The sequence below is a fragment of the Lipophrys pholis genome (assembly GCF_963383615.2).
Source record: "Lipophrys pholis genome assembly, chromosome: 7".
Classification (NCBI taxonomy): domain Eukaryota; kingdom Metazoa; phylum Chordata; class Actinopteri; order Blenniiformes; family Blenniidae; genus Lipophrys; species Lipophrys pholis.
In genome coordinates, this window is record NC_137638.1 from 7,556,241 (window position 1) to 7,579,453 (window position 23,213).

At 42.7% G+C, this 23,213-nt stretch overlaps 1 protein-coding gene across 1 annotated transcript; it reads right to left on the reverse strand.

The window, feature by feature from the left end:
- Positions 1-1,683: 1,683 nt before the first annotated feature.
- On the reverse strand, positions 1,684-21,179 carry gldc (glycine dehydrogenase (decarboxylating)). Its single transcript, XM_080466659.1, has 25 exons — positions 20,736-21,179; positions 20,563-20,641; positions 16,688-16,823; positions 16,244-16,408; positions 16,060-16,137; positions 14,995-15,142; positions 14,124-14,320; positions 13,940-14,036; positions 13,739-13,844; positions 13,463-13,602; positions 12,285-12,365; positions 12,093-12,190; positions 11,061-11,145; positions 10,930-10,971; positions 10,700-10,842; positions 9,263-9,338; positions 7,702-7,827; positions 7,463-7,612; positions 6,967-7,079; positions 5,710-5,851; positions 4,955-5,066; positions 4,781-4,876; positions 4,505-4,677; positions 4,346-4,426; positions 1,684-3,811 (listed from the first exon to the last, which is right to left on the reverse strand). The coding sequence occupies exons 1-25, from the start codon at positions 21,015-21,017 to the stop codon at positions 3,671-3,673; spliced, it is 3,087 nt and encodes a 1,028-aa protein (XP_080322785.1). The 5' UTR covers positions 21,018-21,179; the 3' UTR covers positions 1,684-3,670.
- Between the last annotated feature and the right edge of the window lie 2,034 nt (positions 21,180-23,213).

Here is a 23,213-nt window from a genome sequence, read left to right on the forward strand (position 1 = left end):
CCACATATGGCAGTTTGTGCTGAGAGAGCGAGCGCTAAGGAAGAATACTTTTTACAGGTTTACTTTTACATAAGGAAGTTCACTGACGTCATTATTTTTAAAGCGCCATGTAAAATATAGGTGTCACGGGATTTCATAGTATTATTAACGCTGCATTAAACACATTGACTATGAGGAAGCAGGCGTTACCGTTACATTACAACATATAACGCGGTTAAAGCTTCATTGCTTTCACCATTATCAGCAGGATGTGAGAATTAGTTTAAACTTTGGAAGATCTCCAACAGGGATGTCAAACTTAAAGCCTGTGGGCAAAAATTCGCCCCGTAAGAAGCTCCAGCTCGCCAAAACCACCGAGCAAACTGTGAAACGTTCAAACTAAACATTGGGTGTGTTTGTTTTCTTAATCTTTTTTTTATTTTTTTTTTAGGGTATAGGGTTAGGGTTAGGGTTAGTGGTTACAGCACAACACTGAGCCCTGACAAAGCTCACCGTCAGGGTGAGTTTGTAAAAAAAACAAAAAAAACAACATACTGCAACAGGCATAGGAGAAGTTTTTTGGACATTTCACTGTATTTTACACCAGAAGGTTCCATTAAAATTGACTTTATGTTGAGGTTGTAGTCATTTTAGTATAGTAATTGTGGGATTTTGTGAAAATATAGACATTTTCCATCACATACTCTGTGCCACGGCAAATAAAAACTTGAAATTGAAATGTTATTACGGCACTATTTTACCACTCGAGATGAGATTAGTCTGTGTGTGGGCCCTGAACTAAAACGTGTTTGGCTCCCCGGGTTTAGACGATCGACAGCATTTTACTTCCTCTCTTTGTTTGCAGCAGCAGGACCGTCCATTATGTAGGTCAGACTGCTCAAGTTGTGACCTTCTAGTATTCGTGGCTCCGTCAAGCATTCGTCACGTTCAGTCAAATCTGTTGAGCTTTTCCACACGTTTTCTAATCGACACACAGTCATAAGAAATGTTTGTTATAAAAGGTTTGAATAATAAACTGTTGCCTTGATGTTTTTTTTTTTGTTTTTTTTTTAAGTCTGGCTTGTCGTTTCCGTCATTTACATCTGCTGAAATTGGGCGTGTCTCTGGCTGAAACCGAGTCCACGTCTGAAGCCACTGACCCCGTGTTGTGGATATTTGTGCTACGAGCGCCACACATCGCTCAGATGTTTGGAGTGCAGTTACATAACCGACTCCTCCAACCAGCGCTGACTGGTTCCACGCAGCAGAAGCAGTCACACCCCAATAGTTCACATCTTACCTATCTATTGTGCAATTAAAACAAACAAAAACGTGTTTTTCTTGCTCGAATTTCATCTGAATGATTACATACGCTTTCAAAAGAGACGACTGGTTGGCTTTATATTCAAAACGGTGTCAAATGCTGCAATAACGTTAATAAACGTGACTAAAAAAAATGTATTACAAAAGTATGCAAAAGCATGGGAATTTCCCAGATTCCTGTATCGATTGGTCATGAAACTTAATCGGATTTACATCAAAGTCCCAAGTTTAGACAACCACAACGTGCCAAAAGACAAATAATTATGTTAATAACTAAATATTCTAATAATTAGACATGCACAGTTCAAAAGTGAACTCATGAGCTGATGACGCCATAAAAGGAACCATTAAAGCCACTTTGACAGATGCAAACACTCAAGTAGTATTCACAATTATTATTTAATCATGTGAAACACAACCGTTTTAAAATGTTATACAAATAAAGCTGACTTGACAAGAATCTGCTGGTTTGAACAATGCCTGCAAGCCTGAAATCTGCAAAGACTTTTGATAAAGCTGGAGACGTTCTAAATCAGGATTTCATGAAACAACATGACTGCATGCCAAAGAGCAACATGACAGCCAACAATGCTACTGGGGAAATGTTTTATGGCCTGATAAAACTGAGTTTTGGCGGGGGGGGGACGAACGCTCTAAAAGTGGCACTGAATCCCCGTGTTAAAAAGATCGTATGAGCACGGACCCACTGTATTAAACTAGGGAACTATATTTCAATAAGCTGTCCAGGTTTATGAATATTGTGAAACGTCTCTTAACATGAAAATAAATCTACAACAGAACGGGTTAAAAGCACCTAAAGTTTCCCCTTTTGGAGAAGCGGAGACCCAAGTTAATCAGCGATGCTCTGTGAGGAAGAACAGTCCAAAGTTCCTCCAGCAGCTACTGAAATGGTTAAACCCAAGGGTTCCTGTACTTTCCCCCACCAGCAATGTGCGTGTTTTAATAGAAATGTTTAAAGACATGTCCTCAAAACACCATATAATAATTGAGTAGCTCAATTATGATGTAATGTCTTTATGATTTATTACAACTTCCACTATCCAAAAAACATGCATACGAGGTAAATTGGCGATCTTGAATTTCTTCTTGGTTTGAAGGAGAGTCTGTGGGGTCATCTCCGTGTTTCGTAATGGGAGACCTGTCAAGGTGTGTTCTGATCTCACCCATAGTTAGCTGGGCTTGGCTCCAGCACCCCGCGGTATAGAAGATGGACGGAACAACAAGTTGGGCAAGAAAGTGCCGATGCAAAAATGACTTTATCAACACAGTCTTATCCAATCACATTAACACCTATGGTCAAATTGAAGTTAAGTAAAAAATACCCAGAGGAAACCCACACATGCAAAGGAACAACATGCAAACCCCACAGAGAAATAGTAGCTGGTTTTCTTGTGCAGTGAAATTATGTGACTTACAAAAATGCGATAAATTCAACTTTAAGCAAATGTGATGCACGTTTTCACCATTTTATGAATCATTTAAAAATTGACAAATCAAAATTGGAAATACTAGCGTTCAATCACTGAGGATAGTTTTTACCGACTCAATTGGCGGTTAATCATTAGATTATGTATTTTTACAGTAAAGGTGAATATAGACAAAAAAATTGGAATAAGTGATCTTCTGAATGTAAAACTAAACGTGTCCACTAGATGGCAGTGTTGTACATCTGTTGGGATGATTCCTATAGCGAACGTGAACAAAGTGAAAGACATGAACAAAGTTTAATACACAAGTGGAAAGTTAAGATTAGAAAATCCATTTAAAATTACCACCATCTTTATCTACTTGGTCAATGAAACATCACAACATCTTTAAACATTGAATACATAAAAAGAAAAAAACCAAACAAAAAACACTATACCAACTAGAACTTCTATAGTTTGTCATGATTTTGGAATGAAAAAAAGGGAAAGTCAACGAAACTATTTCACACATCAAAACAGAGGCACTGAGGTCTTGTTTTTCCTCTTTTTTTAAATCAGTAGTAGGAGTAAAGAAATTAATCGAGCTCAGCTCAACGTCCAGTTTCTCCAGAGGTGTTACAGTGTGACGCCTGTGGCGACGGGTGCGCTTGTTAACGTGGAAAGGTAGAAAAAAAAAAAAATAGGGGAAAAAAAGTCGCACCTTTGGTCCATTGGAAAAAGTTTGAGTTCATCCACTCCGATGAGGAGGGCACAGTGAGGCGAAGCCCCGTCCCAATGTCCACCTGGCAGACTTCTACTGGTCGGTGACGGCTCAGGAGTCTCCATCCTGCCCCCGTTAACACGACCTGACCCCCCCCACCAAGCAGCGGGAGTCTGAAGTGTGAGCAGAGTAGACACCGGGACCGAGCCGCACGGCGCGTCTACGACGACGCCCTGTTCTCCTCGTACGGGGACTCGTACACCTCCATGGGCGGGCAGGTGCACACCAGGTTCTGGTCGCCGTAGATGTCGTCGATCCTGGAGATGCTCGGCCAGAATTTGGTCTCGGGCTTTATGAACGGCTGTCAGAAGGAAAAAAAGAAAACGTGAGAAACAAAACACCTCATGTCAAAAAGAAAAACACCTAAATCAGCATTGAGAAGTCAATTTTGTCGACTTTATCAATATTAGTTTAGTTTTAGCAGTTTCTTTGTCTATAGGCTGTTGAGGACAGCAGTACATGTAATGACCCATAGACATTACTTTATGACTACAGAAAATGTTATATTTCTGTAGTCATAAAGTAATAACTTTTAGTCTACCACTCCATAAGGGAGATTTGAACATCTTGAACTGATTTCTCTTTTTGTAATTATGAGTAAATGTGTCATTAAAAGTACATTATGTCAAATACTGTCAAAGTACTTTGTAGTTAATCAAACTCTACTCAAAAATCGAGATGTGAACAATTTCTGGGATCCATAGCTATAAAAATCATAAGGCCAATAAAAAGTCGAGCATTCAACCAATAATGACTACTGGTTGTGAGATGCACATCTTGGTTCTGACCACTAGATGTCAGTGAAGTCTGTAAGATTAATGAAGTCCACGCTCACCAGGGGGAAAGCTGCATGCTCCCTGGAATAGGGTCTGTCCCAGGTGGAGGAGGTGATGCATGCCAGCGAGTGAGGAGCCATCTGCACACAAACACACGTGAGGACCTCGGGGGGTGCACGAGAAGTCTAAAGTCTTAAAGTAAAGCTGGGGGGGCATACCTTCAGCGGGTTGATGCGGGAGTCCATCCTGCCCTCTTCGATGTCTGCGATCTCCTGCCGGATGCCCAGCAGGGCGTCGCAGAAGCGGTCCATCTCGGCCTTGTCCTCCGACTCGGTGGGCTCGATCATGAGAGTGCCGGCCACGGGCCAGGACATGGTGGGAGCGTGGAAACCTGAGGGTCAAGAAACAAGAAAAAAAAAAAAAAAAAAAAAAAAAAAACTCACATCAGCCACAGCTTCCACTGGAAGCCAAACAAGAGGTTTGATTCAGCCCACCGTAATCCTGCAGCCTCTTGGCCACGTCGACCGCCTCGATGTTTGCCGTCTTCTTGAACGGCCGCACGTCCAGAATGAATTCGTGGGCAACGAAACCTGTTCAGAAGTAAAAGACAGTCACATCTTTTCGAAGGGGTTTCCGTCTTTATCGTTAACCACAGTGGGCGACTTTACCTTTCCTGCCTCTGAAGAGGATTTTATAGTGACCCTCCAGCCTCTTGGCCATGTAATTGGCGTTGAGGATGGCCACCTCTGTAGCGTGGAGCAGACCCTTCGAACCCATCATCTGCAATGTACAGGTCAGGCATCAGCAGGGATCCCCACGATATGGAGCGTTTTTACTAAAACCATTGAAGTTGGATCAATAAGGAGGGCCGAGCTGTATGCCGACCTCATGAATACATAAACCCATGCGATCGTTAGCCAGTAAAACAAACACTGAAGCCAGTACAATGGTGTGCAGGATGAACACAGTACAAAAACTGCTTCATTAGATTCTGAATTTCTCTGCAGGCTCACGTGGGTCAGTCAGTATTTCACCTACAAAGCAGCACGTTGCACAGGCCTACTCTGAACTTTGTTATCAAAAACTCTTATCCTCAAATGAAAGTTCAGTCTTTCCTCCCCGTTCCCTTCAGTAAACGATGATATTCGCTTTTAGAAAACCTGCACACGGCGTCCACTCAGCGCACACCCTCCTGATAAACCACAGACAAAAGACGAGCGTGACACTGATTAACCACTCGGAGTGACTGTGACCTTCCTCCTCAGCCAGTTTATCACAAATCCGCACTTCGGTGCACTCGAGTCTCGCATGAACTTCACATGACGAGCACGTGACCGACGTACAGAGTGTGACATGTGGAGCAGAGGAAGGCTTTGAGGCGCGATCAGAGCTGCAGTGAGTGTGACTGGGGGTCCACACAGACCTTGATGTAAGCCCAGGAGATGGGCAGGATGGCGCTGGAGCCCCAGGGAGCAGCGCTGATGGTGCCCAGGGAGCTGCTGGTGTTCACAGACTGCATGGACACCACCGGGTGGCTCGGCAGGAAGGGGGCGAGGTGGGCCTTCCTGTGGAGGATACAAGAGAGAACCTGCTGTCAAGTTCACATGAAAGCCAAACGACGAGTTCTAGACTAAAAGCGTCACATTCACGTTAATAGTTCCAGGATCAGGGGTTTGTTAAAAACTATCCCCAATAGTTTGATTAAACTGTTAAATCATTGAAATATGGACACAAAAAGTATTTTATTCCCCTAGAACATTAAAAACATTTGAAATCATGTCGACTGTCTCGTGTGGATCAAACTGACACTTCATGAGAGAGAATTAACTAGAAGCAATGCTTCTGGGTGATAAAACAGTTTCAGAGAGCTGTGGAACGGGTGAATTTAGTGTTGCCATTTTCCCCAATATGTGTTTTTTCACAGAGTATGATAAAATAATCAGAGAAAAAGCTGAAGATATATAGTCAAGCTGCTTTAAAGCGTTTTGGACCTTAGAAAACCAGGTTGTAGAATTCCAACAGCACCACTTCAAATGCACCGAGCTGTATGGACCAATCATTTCACAGTTTTTCCAGGTTTTCTATACTTTCTAACATCGAAACAATTATGGCATGACATTTGTGCTTTTTTAACTTTTGAACAATGCAAAATTCCAAGCACAAAAAGGAAAATTAGATTTGAGTACAACGAAATGGAACCAGTGTTGAGTAAACGTGAATCCCGATTGTCATCCTGGAAACCAGAATCCGTTCACCTCTGCGGGTTTTTGATGCAACCAGCTGCTGGATTGCTGATTAAATTGATGAATAATTGACACACACATCATAGATTCTCAGTTAAAATGAGTACATTGTGGAACGTTTCATAAAATCGTGAATTTTGAATGAAGTTTAAAAAGTCTGAGCTTTCCAACATTCAACAGCGAGTCAAACATTTCCTTTAATTTTTTCCAACTCTGAAAAGGAAAAGCTATTTTTGTATATCCTGGAAATGTTTTCTTGAGCAATGAAAATGACTAATATTAAGTTCCGAGTCATTCGAGAGTTAACTGTCCAACTGAACCGTGCAGGTGTACTCCCACACATACACAAGTAAAGTTAAACGTTGTTCCACTCAAAAGCCATCAAGACCCTTTTGAAACGCGCAGACACAGACACACACACACACACTGGGACTTACACTCCAATGGGGCCCATGCCGGGTCCTCCTCCGCCGTGAGGGATGCAGAAGGTTTTGTGCAGGTTCAGGTGAGACACGTCGGAGCCGTAGTCTCCAGGACGACACAAACCGACCTGCAGGATCCAGCAGTTCAGTCAGTTTGCATTTAGATTTATGGGGAGGGAAATTTCTGAAGCTTACTGGAACACCACAATGCCCAAAATCACCCTCCGGTGTCCATTTTCCCTTTTACTCATGAAACATAAGATATGACATGATAATTACTACAACTGTCATTAGGTCAAACTCCCTCTTTCACTTTGAGGCGACAGGGTCTGCGGGTCCATCAGGAAACAGGACAAGCTATCATCTGCATACCGCAGAGACCAAAGTTTCCCCATTTATAGCATGATAACACACCAATAAACCGTTATCTTATTAGCCTTCAGTTTTCCACATGCGCTTTCTGAGAGAAAACTCCAGATTCTTCTTTTTCTGCTGCCTCCTCTAATCTCACCTGCGCGTTCATGTTGGCCCCGTCCAGGTAAACCTGACCGCCGTTCTGGTGGATGAGGTCGCAGATATCCCCGACGTGCTCCTCGAACACGCCGAACGTGGAGGGGTAGGTGATCATCATGGCGGCCAGGCTGGCCTTGTGTTTGTCAACCTGCAAGGAGATCGGGGGGGGGGGGACATATCACAAGGAAATCCCACAAAGCTTTTAATGCAAAGTCGACTTTCAGTGTTTAACCCCACCAGAGCTTTGAGGTGTGGCAGATCGATGTTTCCGTCTTTGTCCACCTCCACCACCTGGACCTTCATGCCCGCCATCTGAGCACTGGCTGGGTTGGTGCCGTGCGCCGATTTGGGGATCAGACAAACCTGGAATGAACAAGGGAAACAAAAATCATCAGGTTGTGGCTGGAAGCAAAAGAGCAATACAAATATGTCAAATCTGCAGATAATACTTTGTCTCACTCAAAGTTCATTTAAAAAAAAAAAATAACGTTTTTTTTTAAAACACACACCTCTGACAGGAATGTGTAACTTGCACTCAGGCCACTAATTGATTTTATCCCTTATTAGGGATCGTCACACAAGACAAACTGAGGCTAACCTTGACATCAGACTGCCTGTAAAAACACCACCCCATGTTGTCCCATTTCACAACGTCTTAAAAGCCTCCAAATATGGCATCTTGAAAGCCGGCAGCCTATAGTGGGATGACAAATTTTTCAGCCCCTTTGTTTGCACAAACGGCAGTTTGGACCTTGACTGTTTCCAGGCCGCAGGCCACCAAGATGTTAAAACACAAGTTCCACACATAGGAGGGGAGAAAAATAATAATCTTGAGTCAGCTGGCCTTTAATCTGATCTTGTCAATCGGCACAGTGAAACGCCACTGCCAGCAGAGGAACCTGACCAGATGTCAGAGTGACATGTTGTAACCTGTGAACAATAAACCTGGCTGGCAGGACCCGACACTGATAGGGAGGAGACATTGTGTGGCCTGCACTCTGTTAACCTCTGCAGACAAATCATCCTCACATATAAGCAGGTAATACTGGCTCTGATGACTTTTTTTCTATACGAACTGCATTCATCTCAATGTCACACATCAAGTTTCGGTCACTTTAGCCTCTCCAGTTCATGTAGGTGAGAAAGAAATATACCCCAAGTGACGTTGATGCGGTTAAAGAAATAAAGTGTGTTTAGCTCAGTTAATAGAGAAAACCAATAATCGGAGCAGAGTCATTTCAATCTGTGGCAGCAGCTCAAATGGAGGGAAAACATCTCCCCCGTCTTCGCCACACTCTTTATACATTTCAGCTCGTTTCTGGAAGATTCCATCTTCTTCAACGATCATAAGTGACTGAAACCAACGCCAGCTTCAGTGTCAAGCATACAGTTTTGCGTCATAGCTGATGCCATTTGCATCATTTTACCTTATTAGTGCAAATCAGATTAATATTTCCTTCCATTCAGAAAACAACTTGACCAAAACAATGAAATAGAAATGCTGTTTCAACAGCTCGTTTTGCCATCATGCTGCATTCTCACGTCAGTTGGCTTAGAATTGTGGCACATTTTAACCCAAAGTGTCTATTACAAGGTTTAGCTTGCCATAGCGTCAAGCTTAGCAAAGCCAAAACACTCAGAAGATGGCGTGACTCTTATGTCACAGAATAGGCAGCTGCTTTAATTTCCCCTGAACTGCAACACTGCATATCAAGCATATACCGATTCAATCATTCAAATATGCGTTTAAGATCAAATCTCCTCATGACTTTTCTTCCCAGTACGGGGATACACTTACACTTCGTGAGCTCTCGCCCTTTGAGTTCAGGTAGGCTTTTATGGCAGCCAGACCGGCATATTCTCCCTGAGCACCACTGCAAAAAAAAAAAGAAAGAAAAAAAAGACAAACACCACGGTCATATATCACACACACACACACACACACCTTTATTTCACAGTCCGAAGTCCAACCTGCAGACACTACCAAAAGAGGAGGGAAGGATGGGATGAAAAGCCGAGCTGCACGATAACTCAGCGTAGCGTGATGTGTTACACCGCTGCTGATAAGAGGTGAAACTTAAAATCGAGTCTGTACCTTTGACTATTGAATACTGGCCGAGTCCAGAGTTCATCTCGTTTCTACTTTTGAACTCTGAGACAAAAGGCCCCTGCCTCTGAACGGCCTGCGGTAATTATCTCGAGCGCATTTCCTATGAATAAAAGCAATCAGAGGTGGAGTACTGATCAGGTCAGTGTGTCTTTTCACACCGATCTGGACATTTCAAGATGTTCCAAGGATTGTCATTGAAACGATTTAAAAGACATACGTTTTTCCTCGTCTATGAGAGTTTAATTGACCCTAGAATTGCATGTAGTTGTAATATGTGTGTTTGAGTGTCTCTGTGATGAACCCTAGTTGAGTTTGAAAATCCACTCGATCAACGTAACCAAAAGCTCCGGTGCTGTACAAGATACTTCTTCACTAGTCTGTGTGGATAAAATGCCATTCGTTACACGTGAAAGTACCAATATAGCAGTATTATTGTCCGCTGAACCCTAATGAGTGAGAACTGACAGCACAGCTGGAGGTAAATCAGTTTGTTGGACGAAGACGCTCTATAATCTGGATGTTGGTGCTTTTTAATCATACATTTTTTATTAGAACAAAAACCTTTACGATATTGTTTTTATATTTCTGTACCCCAGCCTCACTCCAGGACTATTGACCCACCACCAAAAACTGACATTAGCACTTTTGTTTTGTCCACACTGATGTTCTCGTCTCCTGCGTTATTAATCCTTACTGATGATAACTCCATGTACGAGACATCCTAAAAGTTCCTCATCCAAAGAGTTTTTGAGATATCATGGTGAGATTTCGACTGCTGGACTACAATCTTTGAAAGAAACCAATTTATGAACCAACGATTGGAGAGAACGACGACAGAATTGCAGAGATAATTGTATGATTGTCCCGTCAACATGTAGACGGGACAATCATGTAAGATGCCAATTTATCAAACACCGAATACAGGCTCATGTCAAGGTAACATTGGACATTTTTCCTAATGATGCACTCCAGTTAACAGGAGTTTGTGAAATGGTAACAAAGTTGAATGACAGACACTACCAATAAATCCCATATTTTATACCAAAAATGTTAAAATGCGTCGAGTGTCACCTAAGAAATTACGTTTATTGGACACAAGCCGGCGGTTGAGCTTTCTGGCCTCACCTGTTTGGCTGGAAGGAGATCTTATCATAGCCCGTCACCTCGCAGAGGTCCTTCTCCAGCTGCCTGAAGAGCTTCTGGTAACCTTCTGCCTGATCCAGAGGCACGAAGGGGTGGATGTTGGTAAACTCCCTCCAGGTGATGGGCTGGAGGCAGAGAGCACAGCCGTGAGAGGGAGCGAAGCAGCAGAAAAGAGGATTTGACAGGAGACAGCCAATGACCCACGTACTCACCATGAGCTCTGACGAACTGTTAAGCTTCATGGTACACGAGCCCTGTGGAGGAACACAACCAGTTCAATGCTGCACATGACGGGAACTTCAACATGTTGGCAATCTGCTTTGTGAGTCCAGGTGGGACTGACCAGCGGTATCATGCTGTGAACCAGGGAGATGTCCTTGTTCTCCAGGCGCTTCATGTAGCGAACAATGTTGGTCTCCGAGTGGTAACTGAGGGCAAAAAAAAAAAAAAAAAAACAGAAAGCAGTGAAGACCGGTTACTGTAACTCAAACACCAGTTCGTAGAAAGGCTGAGTCAGCACTTTGTTATAAGACAAAGAATAAACAGGGGAGGACTTGGACATTAGAAGCTCTGAGGCAAGATTATTTTATGATGCTAATAAAGATAAAATGTTCTTTTTTTTTTTTTTTGCCATTTTATAACCATGCAGAAGCTGATGCAAATGCAGAAAAATAAAGACGACCAGGATTCAAATATCCAAGGAATTCACAGCAGCATTAGCATGGGACAATTAAACAAATAAGATTTTAAGGGAAAAAAAAACAAATTCAGTTCATAACATGAAACAAAATTATTTAAGCGTTAAAGTTAATTATCTCAACCTTATCAAGATATCATATCTCTATAGAAAGTTTCCCCTCATTCAAACTCAAATCTGCATTATTAGATGAATTACACTTATACTCAGAATGACGACCACATCAAGACGCAAGCTGAAAAATAATCCTCGAGTTCAGTAGATTAATTTGACATCCTGTCACTGTGACATAGCAACAAAAAAATGCCAGTAAAGTAAGAGTTTTGTGTGCAGGCTTCCTCAATGTCCTTCCCATTTTCAGTGGAATTCCTCATGTCCTTTCCCTTTTTCCCCTCCTTTTTCTTTAGGTTAAATTTGTTTATTTGTCTTTGAGGAATCTTTTGGTGCGATGACTCAGCTGATTAAACAATTACAAGTTGTTGAAACTGTCACACTAAGAATCAGTGATGATAATGTGTAAACCATTATAAATTATAAAACCATTTCCCTGCAGAAAAGAATGAAACTCTTCAATCACAATGAAGAAAAAAATTCAAATTTTTTTGTAAATTAAGTCAGTTATTTATTTTTTTACTGGCCAGAAGCAATATCGGGAGAAATAATTGTAAATAAACCAACCTGTTGAACACCTGGTGCGTCAGGTACTTGCTCGTCCTCTTGAAAGGACTTCCCATGATGCCCTTCACCCGCTCGCCCATCTTTTCAGCCGTCAGCTCCTGTAGCCGTTAAAGTGAAGGATGCAGAAGGGCGTTTGTAATGATTTCATTTATAACAAAATGAGTGAAGAAATGAATATAAACGTCAACGTACAGCAGACGATTCACAGCCAAACACCCAGAGCAAGTCGTCCAGGTCCCTCTCAGTCACCATCTCGTCCAGAGAGACCCCCACCTGTTCAAAGAGCAGCAGAAAGGTTTAAACCATTCAGAGCTTACAACAAGCTGTGATTGGTGGGCTAGCAACAGATTTCTGTTGCTTTAAATCTCAAATAAAAGCTCAAACAAAGATTACACTGAACTCAAAATGCCTCCAATACCACGAGATATACGTCAAGATAAACATGGAAGAATGAGGTTTTCACAGCAGCCCGAGCTTCTTGGATTTGCATTAACCGCTCTTTAAACGGGCTCAACCAGCTCATTGAATTTTACAGTTTATGTGAATTCCCATAAGGAAAACGTCAAATTTTACAACCTGTTGATGACTTTCACTGCTAGTGTATACTAGTGGTGAAAAACTGTAGTTCAGATCCACTTCGTGCTGGTGCTGAAGTCCTTCAGATACGAGTTAAATGTGGATAAACAATTTGTCAAGCCCAGTCAATTCCAATTAAACTCAGAAGCTTCAATACAATCAGTTCTTACAATGGTCTGACAGTAGAAGCTAAAAGCAGTCTGGAGAGGGGGTTTAATACTATGCGTAAAAGCAGATTCCGTGGCACACATCCAGAGAAACTTGTAGCTGTTGAATACAGGTTGTACATCTGCCATTTCTACTGTCACATGGCATGTCAAGCTCATGCCATCTGTTCATTCAGTTTTGGTGAGTTACAAATTGTGTCCAACATAACCACAGAAAGAGCGGGTGTGGACTCCGGATTAGTTGCTGCCTTGAAGGCACAGTCAAATTGATCGAGCTAGGAATTGGAGTTCAGAAAGAGGCGACCCATCACAGTATATTGATGATTTTGTGCTTGAGACGAGCAAAATAGATGTTTTCGGATAGTGACACTTCAAATCAAACAATGAAAACATTTGAAATGTGGCCCCTTTAATCTTATTTGGTCTTTATGTATAATCTGCAACCATTTTTACATTCCTGGTTTCACACTAAAGCTTATTTCACAATTTAGTTTAATCTCAGTGACACTTTGGTTGAGAAGGAATAAGTTGAAGATAACATTTTGAAATATTTTTAAAGTCTATATGTACAAATTCAGTGATAAAAACTTAAAAATGTTTTGTTGAAAGGGCAGTGCTGGTGCTCACCACGCCCTCAGTGAAGACTCGCAGGTTGATCTCCCGCTGCTGGGCCCGTTCCAAGATGTCTTTAGCCGCAACGCTGCAGTTGATCTTCAGCGTGTCGAAGAACATGTCGCTGTGCAGCCGGTGTCCAGCTCGCTTCAGACCTGAACCGCAGGGCGAGGGGAGGAGACGAGGGTCAGGTCGGATCAGATTGAGAGGACACACACTGGTTTGAATCTTTGGATAATTTGTCAGTAAGTGGTGCCTTTGAACGCTTTAAGATGACATGACCCACTTTACCTTCAGCGAGGATGAGCGTAGCATTGTGTGTCCTCTCAGCGATGTGTTTGAGCCCCTGGGGTCCGTGATACAGCGTGTACATGGCAGCCATGTTGGCCAGCAGAGCCTAAGTCCAACAAAGAACAAGGCGAACCTTTAGTCTTCCTTCAGACGCTCTTCGGCTTCCTCCTGCACCGTCATCACATGAAACGCGAGCCTCACCTGTGCAGTGCAGATGTTGCTGGTTGCTTTATCCCTCCGGATGTGCTGCTCTCTGGTCTGCAGGGCCAGACGATACACCTCCTTACCAGCAGCATCTCTGAAATGGCCAAACATGCAGCTCTTCAAGAAAATGTGGCGGTTTAGTCGACTTGTGTCAGACGCGGGAAGCGGCGTCGCCCCTCACCGGGTCACTCCCACCATCCTGCCGGGCATCATGCGCACCAGTTTCTCCTTAACGGCGAAAAAGGCGGCGTGGGGACCGCCGTAGCAGAGGGGGACCCCGAACCTCTGGGAGCTGCCCAGCGCGATGTCGGCCCCGAACTCGCCAGGCGGGCGCAGCACGCAGAGGGCGAGCAGGTCGGTGGCACAGCAGGCCAAGGCCTGGGCGAGACGGGAGACAAGAGCAGGATCCATCAGCCGTTTTATCACAGGTGCTGCAGGTTTGTACAGATGAGTCAACGTGCCTGGAAAACCCACTCTGGAGGAAAGAATTGGCTCCGTTTACATTTAACAAATATTTGAGGGTAAACCGGATCAATCAAAAATGTGCAAAACAAAACCTATCCCTCGTAGCACAGGGGTGACGTGATCAAAGGAGCGAGGATGTTGTGGAGATACGTTTATTATAAATGTTAGTGTGCTTCTTGTGTAATTTTTCCTAATAATAGTTCAGCAAAAGAGTGTATAGAATAAACACGGGGTGAGATTAGTAAACAGGCATACTGGTTTGTAGTATCACATTACACCATCGAGAGACTTTACAAGTTATTTTTTGTGACTTGTAACGGAAGCTGCCTTTATAAAAAAGCACACCGAATGGTTATTTCCAGATTTTGTAGAGAAATAATTAATGTTTTCCCCAGGAAGGAAAATTGGACTCAAGACTCATGTACATACTCCTGGTTTTAGGATATTTATTTTGTTTTCAGCAGACACAACATTGTCTGAGAGCAAATGGCATTTAAAAAGACCCAATTCTTCAAAAAATATTCAAGTTTGTGACGCACAGTAAACTGCAGATTTATCGCAGCTTCACACAGGTTTTAAACTCTCACCCCTCCTTTGTGCGCGCGATCTACGAGCGCGGTGAAGTCCTCCACCCTGCCGTCGGTGTCCGGGTACTGAAAGAGTACGCCGCTCACGTCTTTCCCGCTGAAGTCCATCTCGTGAGGCAGCTTCAGCACAGTTTTGACTCCAATATAGCTGCAACACAGAGTTTGATTAATAGTCCGGCGACATTCAAATAATAAGCCCCGAACCTCAACAAACTCGAGCTGCTCGACACCAAATAAACCTATAATACAATCGAGTTTTGTGACATATACAAACACATAAGTATGTGAAGTTGATGTTTTTATGTGCAGTTCCAACCAGCAGTGCTTGATTTTGTGATACTGATAACTGTTGTACAGCATTACTGCAAACCCTTTTTGGTATTGGTACCAACTTGCGTCAAACAAGCAACCTATTTTCATACTCCAACTACAAATATAGTTTTTGGGGAAATTGCTGCATGTGTGGAACAAGAAGCAAAAGTAACAATTTATGTTCATAATCTACATTAATCTGAGGAATGATTTTAAAATAGAGTCTCCATTTATAGAATCCTGCTTATATCTTTCTGCCATTTGGTTAAATGTTGAGCATCAAACTTCCAAATCTGGGCAAAAGCACTGGTTTCTGTCATGTCTTTGGCCTTTGCCGTGAGACCAGTACTGTGAAAATACTGGAAAAACAATGTATGTTGTTGTACTTTATTACCAACTGTCAGATGGTATGAGGACATTCAAAGAGGTAACATGATTCAGCATGTCAATTATTCATCAATGTTATGCAGGCCATGGCATGTAAATAAGCAGTGACTCAAGTGTGGAAAGTGAAAACATGCAATGGTTTCAGAAAGATCAGGTATCATAAAGAAGTTATGAAACTGATTTAGATACTGAAAAGTTTTTAGGTTTTCACATATGTGTATATGATTTTAGGTCTTGAGCCCTCTTTGTTCCCCAAGGAAGTACCAGACTGAAACACTGTCCTGAGGTCAGGTGGGGTTTTTTGTTTTGGCTGATTTGACAAAGAGGAGTTTCATTTCTTAATGACGATGCATAGATTCCACATACTTGGCGCGGGTCTGCACCACAGCGATGGTCTGAGGGTGGCAGCGTGGGTCAATGTAGAAGGTTCTTCTTTTGTTCTGCCTGTGATGGGAAGTAAACAAGACGCGCGACGGAGATCAAGGTCATTCACAAAACACTCTGAGCAAACAGCAAGGGCAAGTCCGGGGTGAGCAGAGTGTGTGAGCACCTGTGGCAGAGCTGCATGGCCTCCGCGGCGGCCGTCCCCTCGTCCAGCAGCGAGGCGTTGGCCACAGGCATGCCGGTGATGTCACAGATCATGGTTTGGTAGTTGAGGAGGGACTCCAGACGACCCTGAGAGACCTCGGGCTGGTAAGGAGTGTACTGAGTCACCCTGTGGACAGAAGAGGATACAATGAACCAACAGAGTCTGGACGGAAGGACAAAAGGCACAAGGTGGTAGGAATGCGTCACTCCGGGTGTTTGGAGGGACAGGGGCAGCCGACTTGGACCAGGGTGAAAGAAAATCTTGTTCAGCAGTCAGTGGGAGAGATGCACATCATCAGTTCTCACACGAGTTTAATTCGAGTCACAAGCCCTCCACGAACAGCACGTTACTCTGCACCACAGCGTTTGAAGGAGACTTGTTTGGTGAAAACTAGAAACAACTCACCAGCCTGCATTCTCCAGCAGATTTCTCTGGATGGGCGGTGGCACGGAACAGTTGTAGTAGCCCATGCCAATGTAGGACCTCCACACTTTGTTCTTTGACGCGATCTTCTGCAGAGACTCCAGAATCTCATTCTCACCTGAAAAAAAAAAAAAAAAAAGAATTTTAAGAATTTACCTGTTGCGCAACATCAGTTGCGATACTGTGATCTTGTAACCACAGCAATAAAATCAAGCTGATGAAATTCACATTGCTGAATCACTCTTACAACAGAATACAACTGTCAAACATTACCCTTCATTACCCAAACAGATAAAACGCTATAAATCTACACATTGTGCACAATCTTAACTAATTTATTCATGTAATCTCAGACTTGAATTAACACCATCATCTGCATTTCTTCTGGGTTGTTGGTCTTTTTTTTCCCTTCTTCTCACAGATGTTTTCAAATACAGTCACCTTCCCAATAAAGGGTTATTTGGAATCATAGATTCAGCCTCGCATCAAGCATTCTCAGTCTTTGTTCAACATGGAGTCATGAAACAAACAAACCAACGATCTGTTGGGGAGCGATGCATCTCTCACGTGAGAGACTGACTGCATAACAGAATCAGGACGTTGAATGTGGAGTGCAGTCAGATGAGGTCAGGCAGGACAAATATAGCTGGAAACTGCACTGATGGTTCAACTTTACTTGATCTAATATTCTAAGGGATTTAATGTTCTAGCAGAAAACCTCGGGACACTACTGTAACTCAGCAGTTCAACTACGACCACAGGTGACATATTTTGGCAATTTAAATTACATGACATACTCGAGGCAGCTTTCTGAAGATTTATTAGTTGTAGCCTTAATTATAAAAAATTCAAACAAACTATTATTTGGGATGTTTTTATTGATTAAGAAGAATTTCCTACCAACTCATTTTGTAAAGGAGAAAAGAACTGCAACACATGTGTCCCTTATTTCTGGCCACGTCACAGTCAGCTCCTTCTTTCTCCAGCAGGAGAAACCCATAAAGTTTACTTCCTGATGTTATTTAGCCTCGTTCCCCACTGCTGTAAGGAGCCCTGCCAATGCGCGACCAGCCTCTGAGATTCCTCTGGCCTTCCTGGCTGCCTAGCAACATGGAGGAATGGACAATACGGCCCGTCTGAAGTGAGCACCCGGACTACTTCTGCTTTTTCTAGAAAAAGAAAGACACCTCCAGCCCTCTGCGTGGAAAAAGGGAATGTGGCCAATGCAGGAGTGGATATTCACAGCTTCCATTTGGGAGAAAAGGCAATAAATGAGATGTATTAAACTGAAAGTAAACCATGAAGCAGTTCATTTTAACAGCCACAAAATCAAAAATATAAATAAATCAGTGGATGATTAGCAGCTTTAAAGCGAGCTGGTGGTGAGAGTGTGAGCTCATTTCAGTGAGGAAGGACAGCTTTCCCATGGTCCCCCGAGTTCTACAGAGCAGCAACAACACACACACAAAAAAAGCCTGATTCAGAAGCATCCAGGAGGTCCATTGTTGAAGAGAGAATCCCTCGCTGGCTTTGCAAACCGAAGCCCTTCAAAGCTGAACAAGCAGAAACAGCGGCACTGCCTCCCGTTTGTTCCTTCAGCATGGCTTGTTGCTTTATGAAAGTGGGCAGAGTCGGAGGAGACGCATTACCCCAGAACAATCGCAAAAGGTCTATTAACGCCGCTATGCTCCTACAGTGAGATTTTGTACAGTATCGCCCACACGGGTCAAACTGTCTTACATGAACGACTCGAGACTATCTGGGCTTCAGATTAGGGAAGAATCGTGTCAGCACACTCTCGGAGGTGTTACGACACACCTCACGAAGAATCAATGGGGCAGCGTGGGTCCAAGATGGGCGGCAACTCTGTGTCAAAGTTTATCTTTTCCCCCAGCAGGATGATACGCCACCAAAGACTCAGTAATTCATCAAGCCACATGAAAACAATCTGCAACCAGTCATTCAAGTAGGAACAACTTGTCTGCAAACATGTCAAGGTTTTGTAACTCGCAACAAAATTGGACCAATAAAGTTATTTGCCTAAACCCATGAACCGGTTTCCTGTTGGGTGCAATGAAAAGGACCAACTAGAGGCTATTAGAAGTTGCCACTAGCGTTGTTCCTGTTCATGACCTCGCTGATCAACTATTGCTCCATTTATAAGTTTCCTTTTGTACAAAGTTAAGAAAAGCAAGTATTTGGATTGCACTAAACTTCAGTTTGCCAATTTGTAACTTGCAATGAGTTTAAGCATAATTCCCATGTTTCACAACAGCATATCAAGCAGTGGCCATCTCTTTGAACATCCCAAGTGAACATTATCACGTAAATATTATTTAGAGAACCTTTATCTTAATGTATATAGAAATATCTTTGAACCCTGAAAAATGCACAAGCACGAGCCTGATGGCAATTAAGCGTCACAGTTGGTTTGTCCAGCAGCATGGTACTGCAAACCAAATTAAAAAAAAATAAAATCATAAAGCAACAACACAGTGTGTAACTCACTGCAACTGATTCATTGGTTGTTTTTCTGCAAACGTGCATGCATCAGCTCCTGGCTTCGCAAAGCTGCAGCTTTTCTTTTATCTTGTAATCACCACCTGAGGTAACCGGGTTTCATTGGAGAAAACATCCATTTTCACCACCTCTTATTTGCAATAGAATGACCCTGCTGAAGATTCGCAAGAAATATAGACTGAAGTGCCCATTCGAATCATATTTCCCAGCATTTCCCTTTTCTTCTCAAATTCGCACATCTGCCTATTCGATACGTGAACATAGTGAGAATTGCAAGCGGGGGCAACTTTATTAGGCCCAATGAAGAAGATTAATGTGATCCAGTCACACATTATGTGGCAATACGCCTTTAAATTCATTATGTATTGGTTGTAGTTTGTCCAAAACATGAGAAACAGATGCAAATCAAGGGATGGTCTTGACCATAATGACCCCCCGACCTCCTCCCCCAAACAAACATGCAGGGAAGCAAGACGATGATCTACACAACACAATTTTGGTGTTATATTGTAGTTTCCCCCTTTAAAAACTACTGGCATCTTTCCTAGCTATGGTGCACACACCATACAACCTCATATGATTGAAATAAAGCATCCGTGGTTATCTGAAGCTGAATATTCTATTATGATCTTTGTGAAAGCACAATGTATTGGGGTCACAATATAGAGGATTCATTTGCATATGAAATAACGTTATTTCAGAGTTCACAAAGAAGCAGTAAAAAAACGCCATTAAACGACACTTTAGGCTCTTTTCTTATGTTAATGTGGCTCGTTTTCCTATTCCAATGTGCGCCTTGTGGGAAATTAAAGAAATAAAACGGGGGAATAAACCAACAGCATCCAGGCAAATGTAATGCAAAACATGCCAAAGTCACCTTATTAGGAAGCCCCTCGGCTGTGATGTAATGTGAACGCTGTAACCAGATTGAACTGGACTTGGGACTGGAGCTTCAAGGCGAAACTTTACACTCCAGTTGCCATCCTATGAGCATCGGCTTCCCAACAGGAGATTGGTGCCGCTCGCCGAGTTTCGCGAAAACAACTCCAAATATGTTCAAAGGAAGACTTAGACCGGGGAGAGCACAATAGAGGGGCAACCTACATTTCAGCCACTCGCTCGGCTTCATTTAACGCCCGCTGGATGAGAGGAAAAGGAAAAGACAGCTCATCGTGCAGAAAATAGCGAGAGATGGGCTCGATAAATGCGTTTATGAGTGATATTTAAGCGTTTTTACGCGCGATGCGCGCAGAGGATGGCGCAGTGTTTGAGCGTTACACGGATGCAGAAATGCTTCAATGTCACGCACATTTATTAATAAATTAAACCAAACTTACACACTGGATCATCCATTTTCATAATGTGCTGCATGCGGATGGAGGATGGAACTGTGCTTTCAATCAACTGGTCGATTGACTGTGCGGGATGGAGAAAAGAAAATGTGGTTTTATAATAAATTAAAGCAAAACTAGTGAGTGGTGTGATTAAACACGAGTGTCAGGGCTTTTACCTCCAGTCCAAGGACGTCCAGCATTTCTCTCTTCTCCCGTTCACCTGGCCCGATGTGCCTCTCTGCGAAATCATCGTGTCTGGGTAATATTCTCTCGATCTGTCTGGAGGAGACGGTCGCAGACGTGCTCAGAGCCCGAGCTGCAGCCGGCCAGCTGTGCGGGGCTCCGCTCCGAAGTTTCCACACCACGCGGCTCTTGTCCCGCAGATGCCCGCACGACGCGCCGCCGGGACTCAGGGACCTGGCAAAGAGGATCCCCCACGACTTGGCACAGCTCTGCATCTTTGAACTTCGGAGAATTGAAAAAAAATTTAATAAATCACACACAACAACCCCACTGAGGAAAGACGGACGAGCCCCTGGTGTGATGAAGCCTCCCCGATCCGCGCAGGAGACACAACTCCTCAAACTGCACCGGACTTTATACGTCCACGCCAATTGCACAACTGCAAGCCAATGAGCGCGCGGACGCACCGTGACGCAGCGACGATCCCCCGGTGAGGGCGGCTCCTCAACTTGTCCAAAAGACACCGACTCCGGAGGAGGTTCAGCAGCCTATCATCACCTCTTTGTTTTCACTTTTCTATTGGTGTTGTGAAGAAAAAAAGAAAGAAAAGATTAAAAAAAACTCCCCCAAAACCGCCTGATGCCGTTTATTATGATATCAAAGAAAAGGGCATCTTATTTGGTACAACTCAATTAAAAAAAGATGTGACAGAGGTTTGATGGATTGATTATCAAGATACATATATATAAAGATTCCATTAGCACACTCATGCCACAAATGTATACAAACAATAATCATTTCTGAAAATGAGTTGGAGGAAGCTGATCTGCGGCTGATCTTGTGCTTTGGACAATGGGGATTTGTTTACTTGAATGAAAGAGACAATCATCAACAGTCACAATTACATTGGTACTCAAACTACCAACATAAAATAGTATGTGATTGAACATCTTAAATTGAGTAGTTACTAACTGTAATGAAGAAAAAAAAATCAATATTGGGATATGTCTTCAGCCTGGTTAAAAACCGTGGCTTGCCAAATGCCTGTGACTCTCATGCACCTGTTTTACCGACGTTCAAACGCAAATCTGTAAATTAAAACCTAAAAAAAACATATAAGAACAGTGTTACACCCATTGTATTTATAGCATCATGCTGACGTCTCTGCTGTGCCAGACCACCTCTATAAATTGGCATTGTTTTACCTTTGTAGCCTGGCCTTGGTAGAAACATCCGAAGTGTGAGAGAACACAAAGAAAAGGCCATTATCAAGTTCAGAAGGCTTGTGAATGTGTATTTGTCACATTTTAGCCCTGTACTTGACTTGGTTGCCTCTTCAACTGAGGCTCAAATAATTCTCAGTAACTATCTGATAGATTGCTGGATTTTTCCAACTTGCTTGGTTGAGTATTTCATGATGAAATGACTTTCTTAATTGTGTGGAATGTAATGATGAATAATCTGTTCTGCACAGGATGCTGTTGTTAGTATTAATATTCTTGTAAGATGCACATTGTACAGTAATGGCAGAATTACCATATTTTGACCACCCCCCCTCACTTTTTTCACATTTTGTTATGTTACTGCTTCCTTTTAAAATAGACTGAATTATTTTTTTTCCCTTAACAATTATTCACACGACAGCAAATAATCTCATGACAAAAAAGCTTTTTGAAATGTTAGATTTTTTTTTAATAGAAAATAGATATTGAATTCATATATATAAGTATTCACAGTTTTTTTGCATGAAGGCTTTTTTACAAGCTTGATTATCATCTCAACATTAGATTGAGGGGTTCTGAAGCTGGGAGAGCTAAAACGTGCAGGACACAGGCTCTCGAGGCAGCAGGTGGTGGCAGCATCATGCTGTGGGTTTAAGCGTCAGAAACTGGGAGACAAGCCATTATAAGTCAAAGAAAAACTTGTCATTACCGGGTATTTTGTGTTGACGTTTGAGCATTTTTAAAATTCATTTTGGAATTAGGTTTATAGTGTGGAAAAAGTGAGGCACTGTGAAAACTTTCTGATGCACTCGATCTATAACCAAAGGTAAATTTAGATAGGCTTCTCAGTGGTGGTGAGGCGAGTGGACGGGGGTGATTGAATATTACAGTAAGAAGCAACGGGAGAGGCGTTCAAGGGCCAAGAGGAGCCAGTTGAGGTGGTTCCTGTTGGCCTTCACAGTCCCCCAGGTCTCTACTTCTTTGCTCTCCATACTGCCACCACGGTCCCGTGAGAAAAAAACATAAAGGAATGGTCAAAAAGAGAGTATAACGATTATATACATATGATGAAAACACTTTTCACAACTTTATGTTTTTGTGAAAATTAATGTAACACAGGGAAACAAAACAGGTGTAAGACCAGGGGTTAGGCATTTTGTGTTTAAACCAGCTGGTAATAGAAGAATTACTGTTGCAACAACACATCATCAGTATCTACAAGTAAGCAGAGACAAACAACCACGAGGT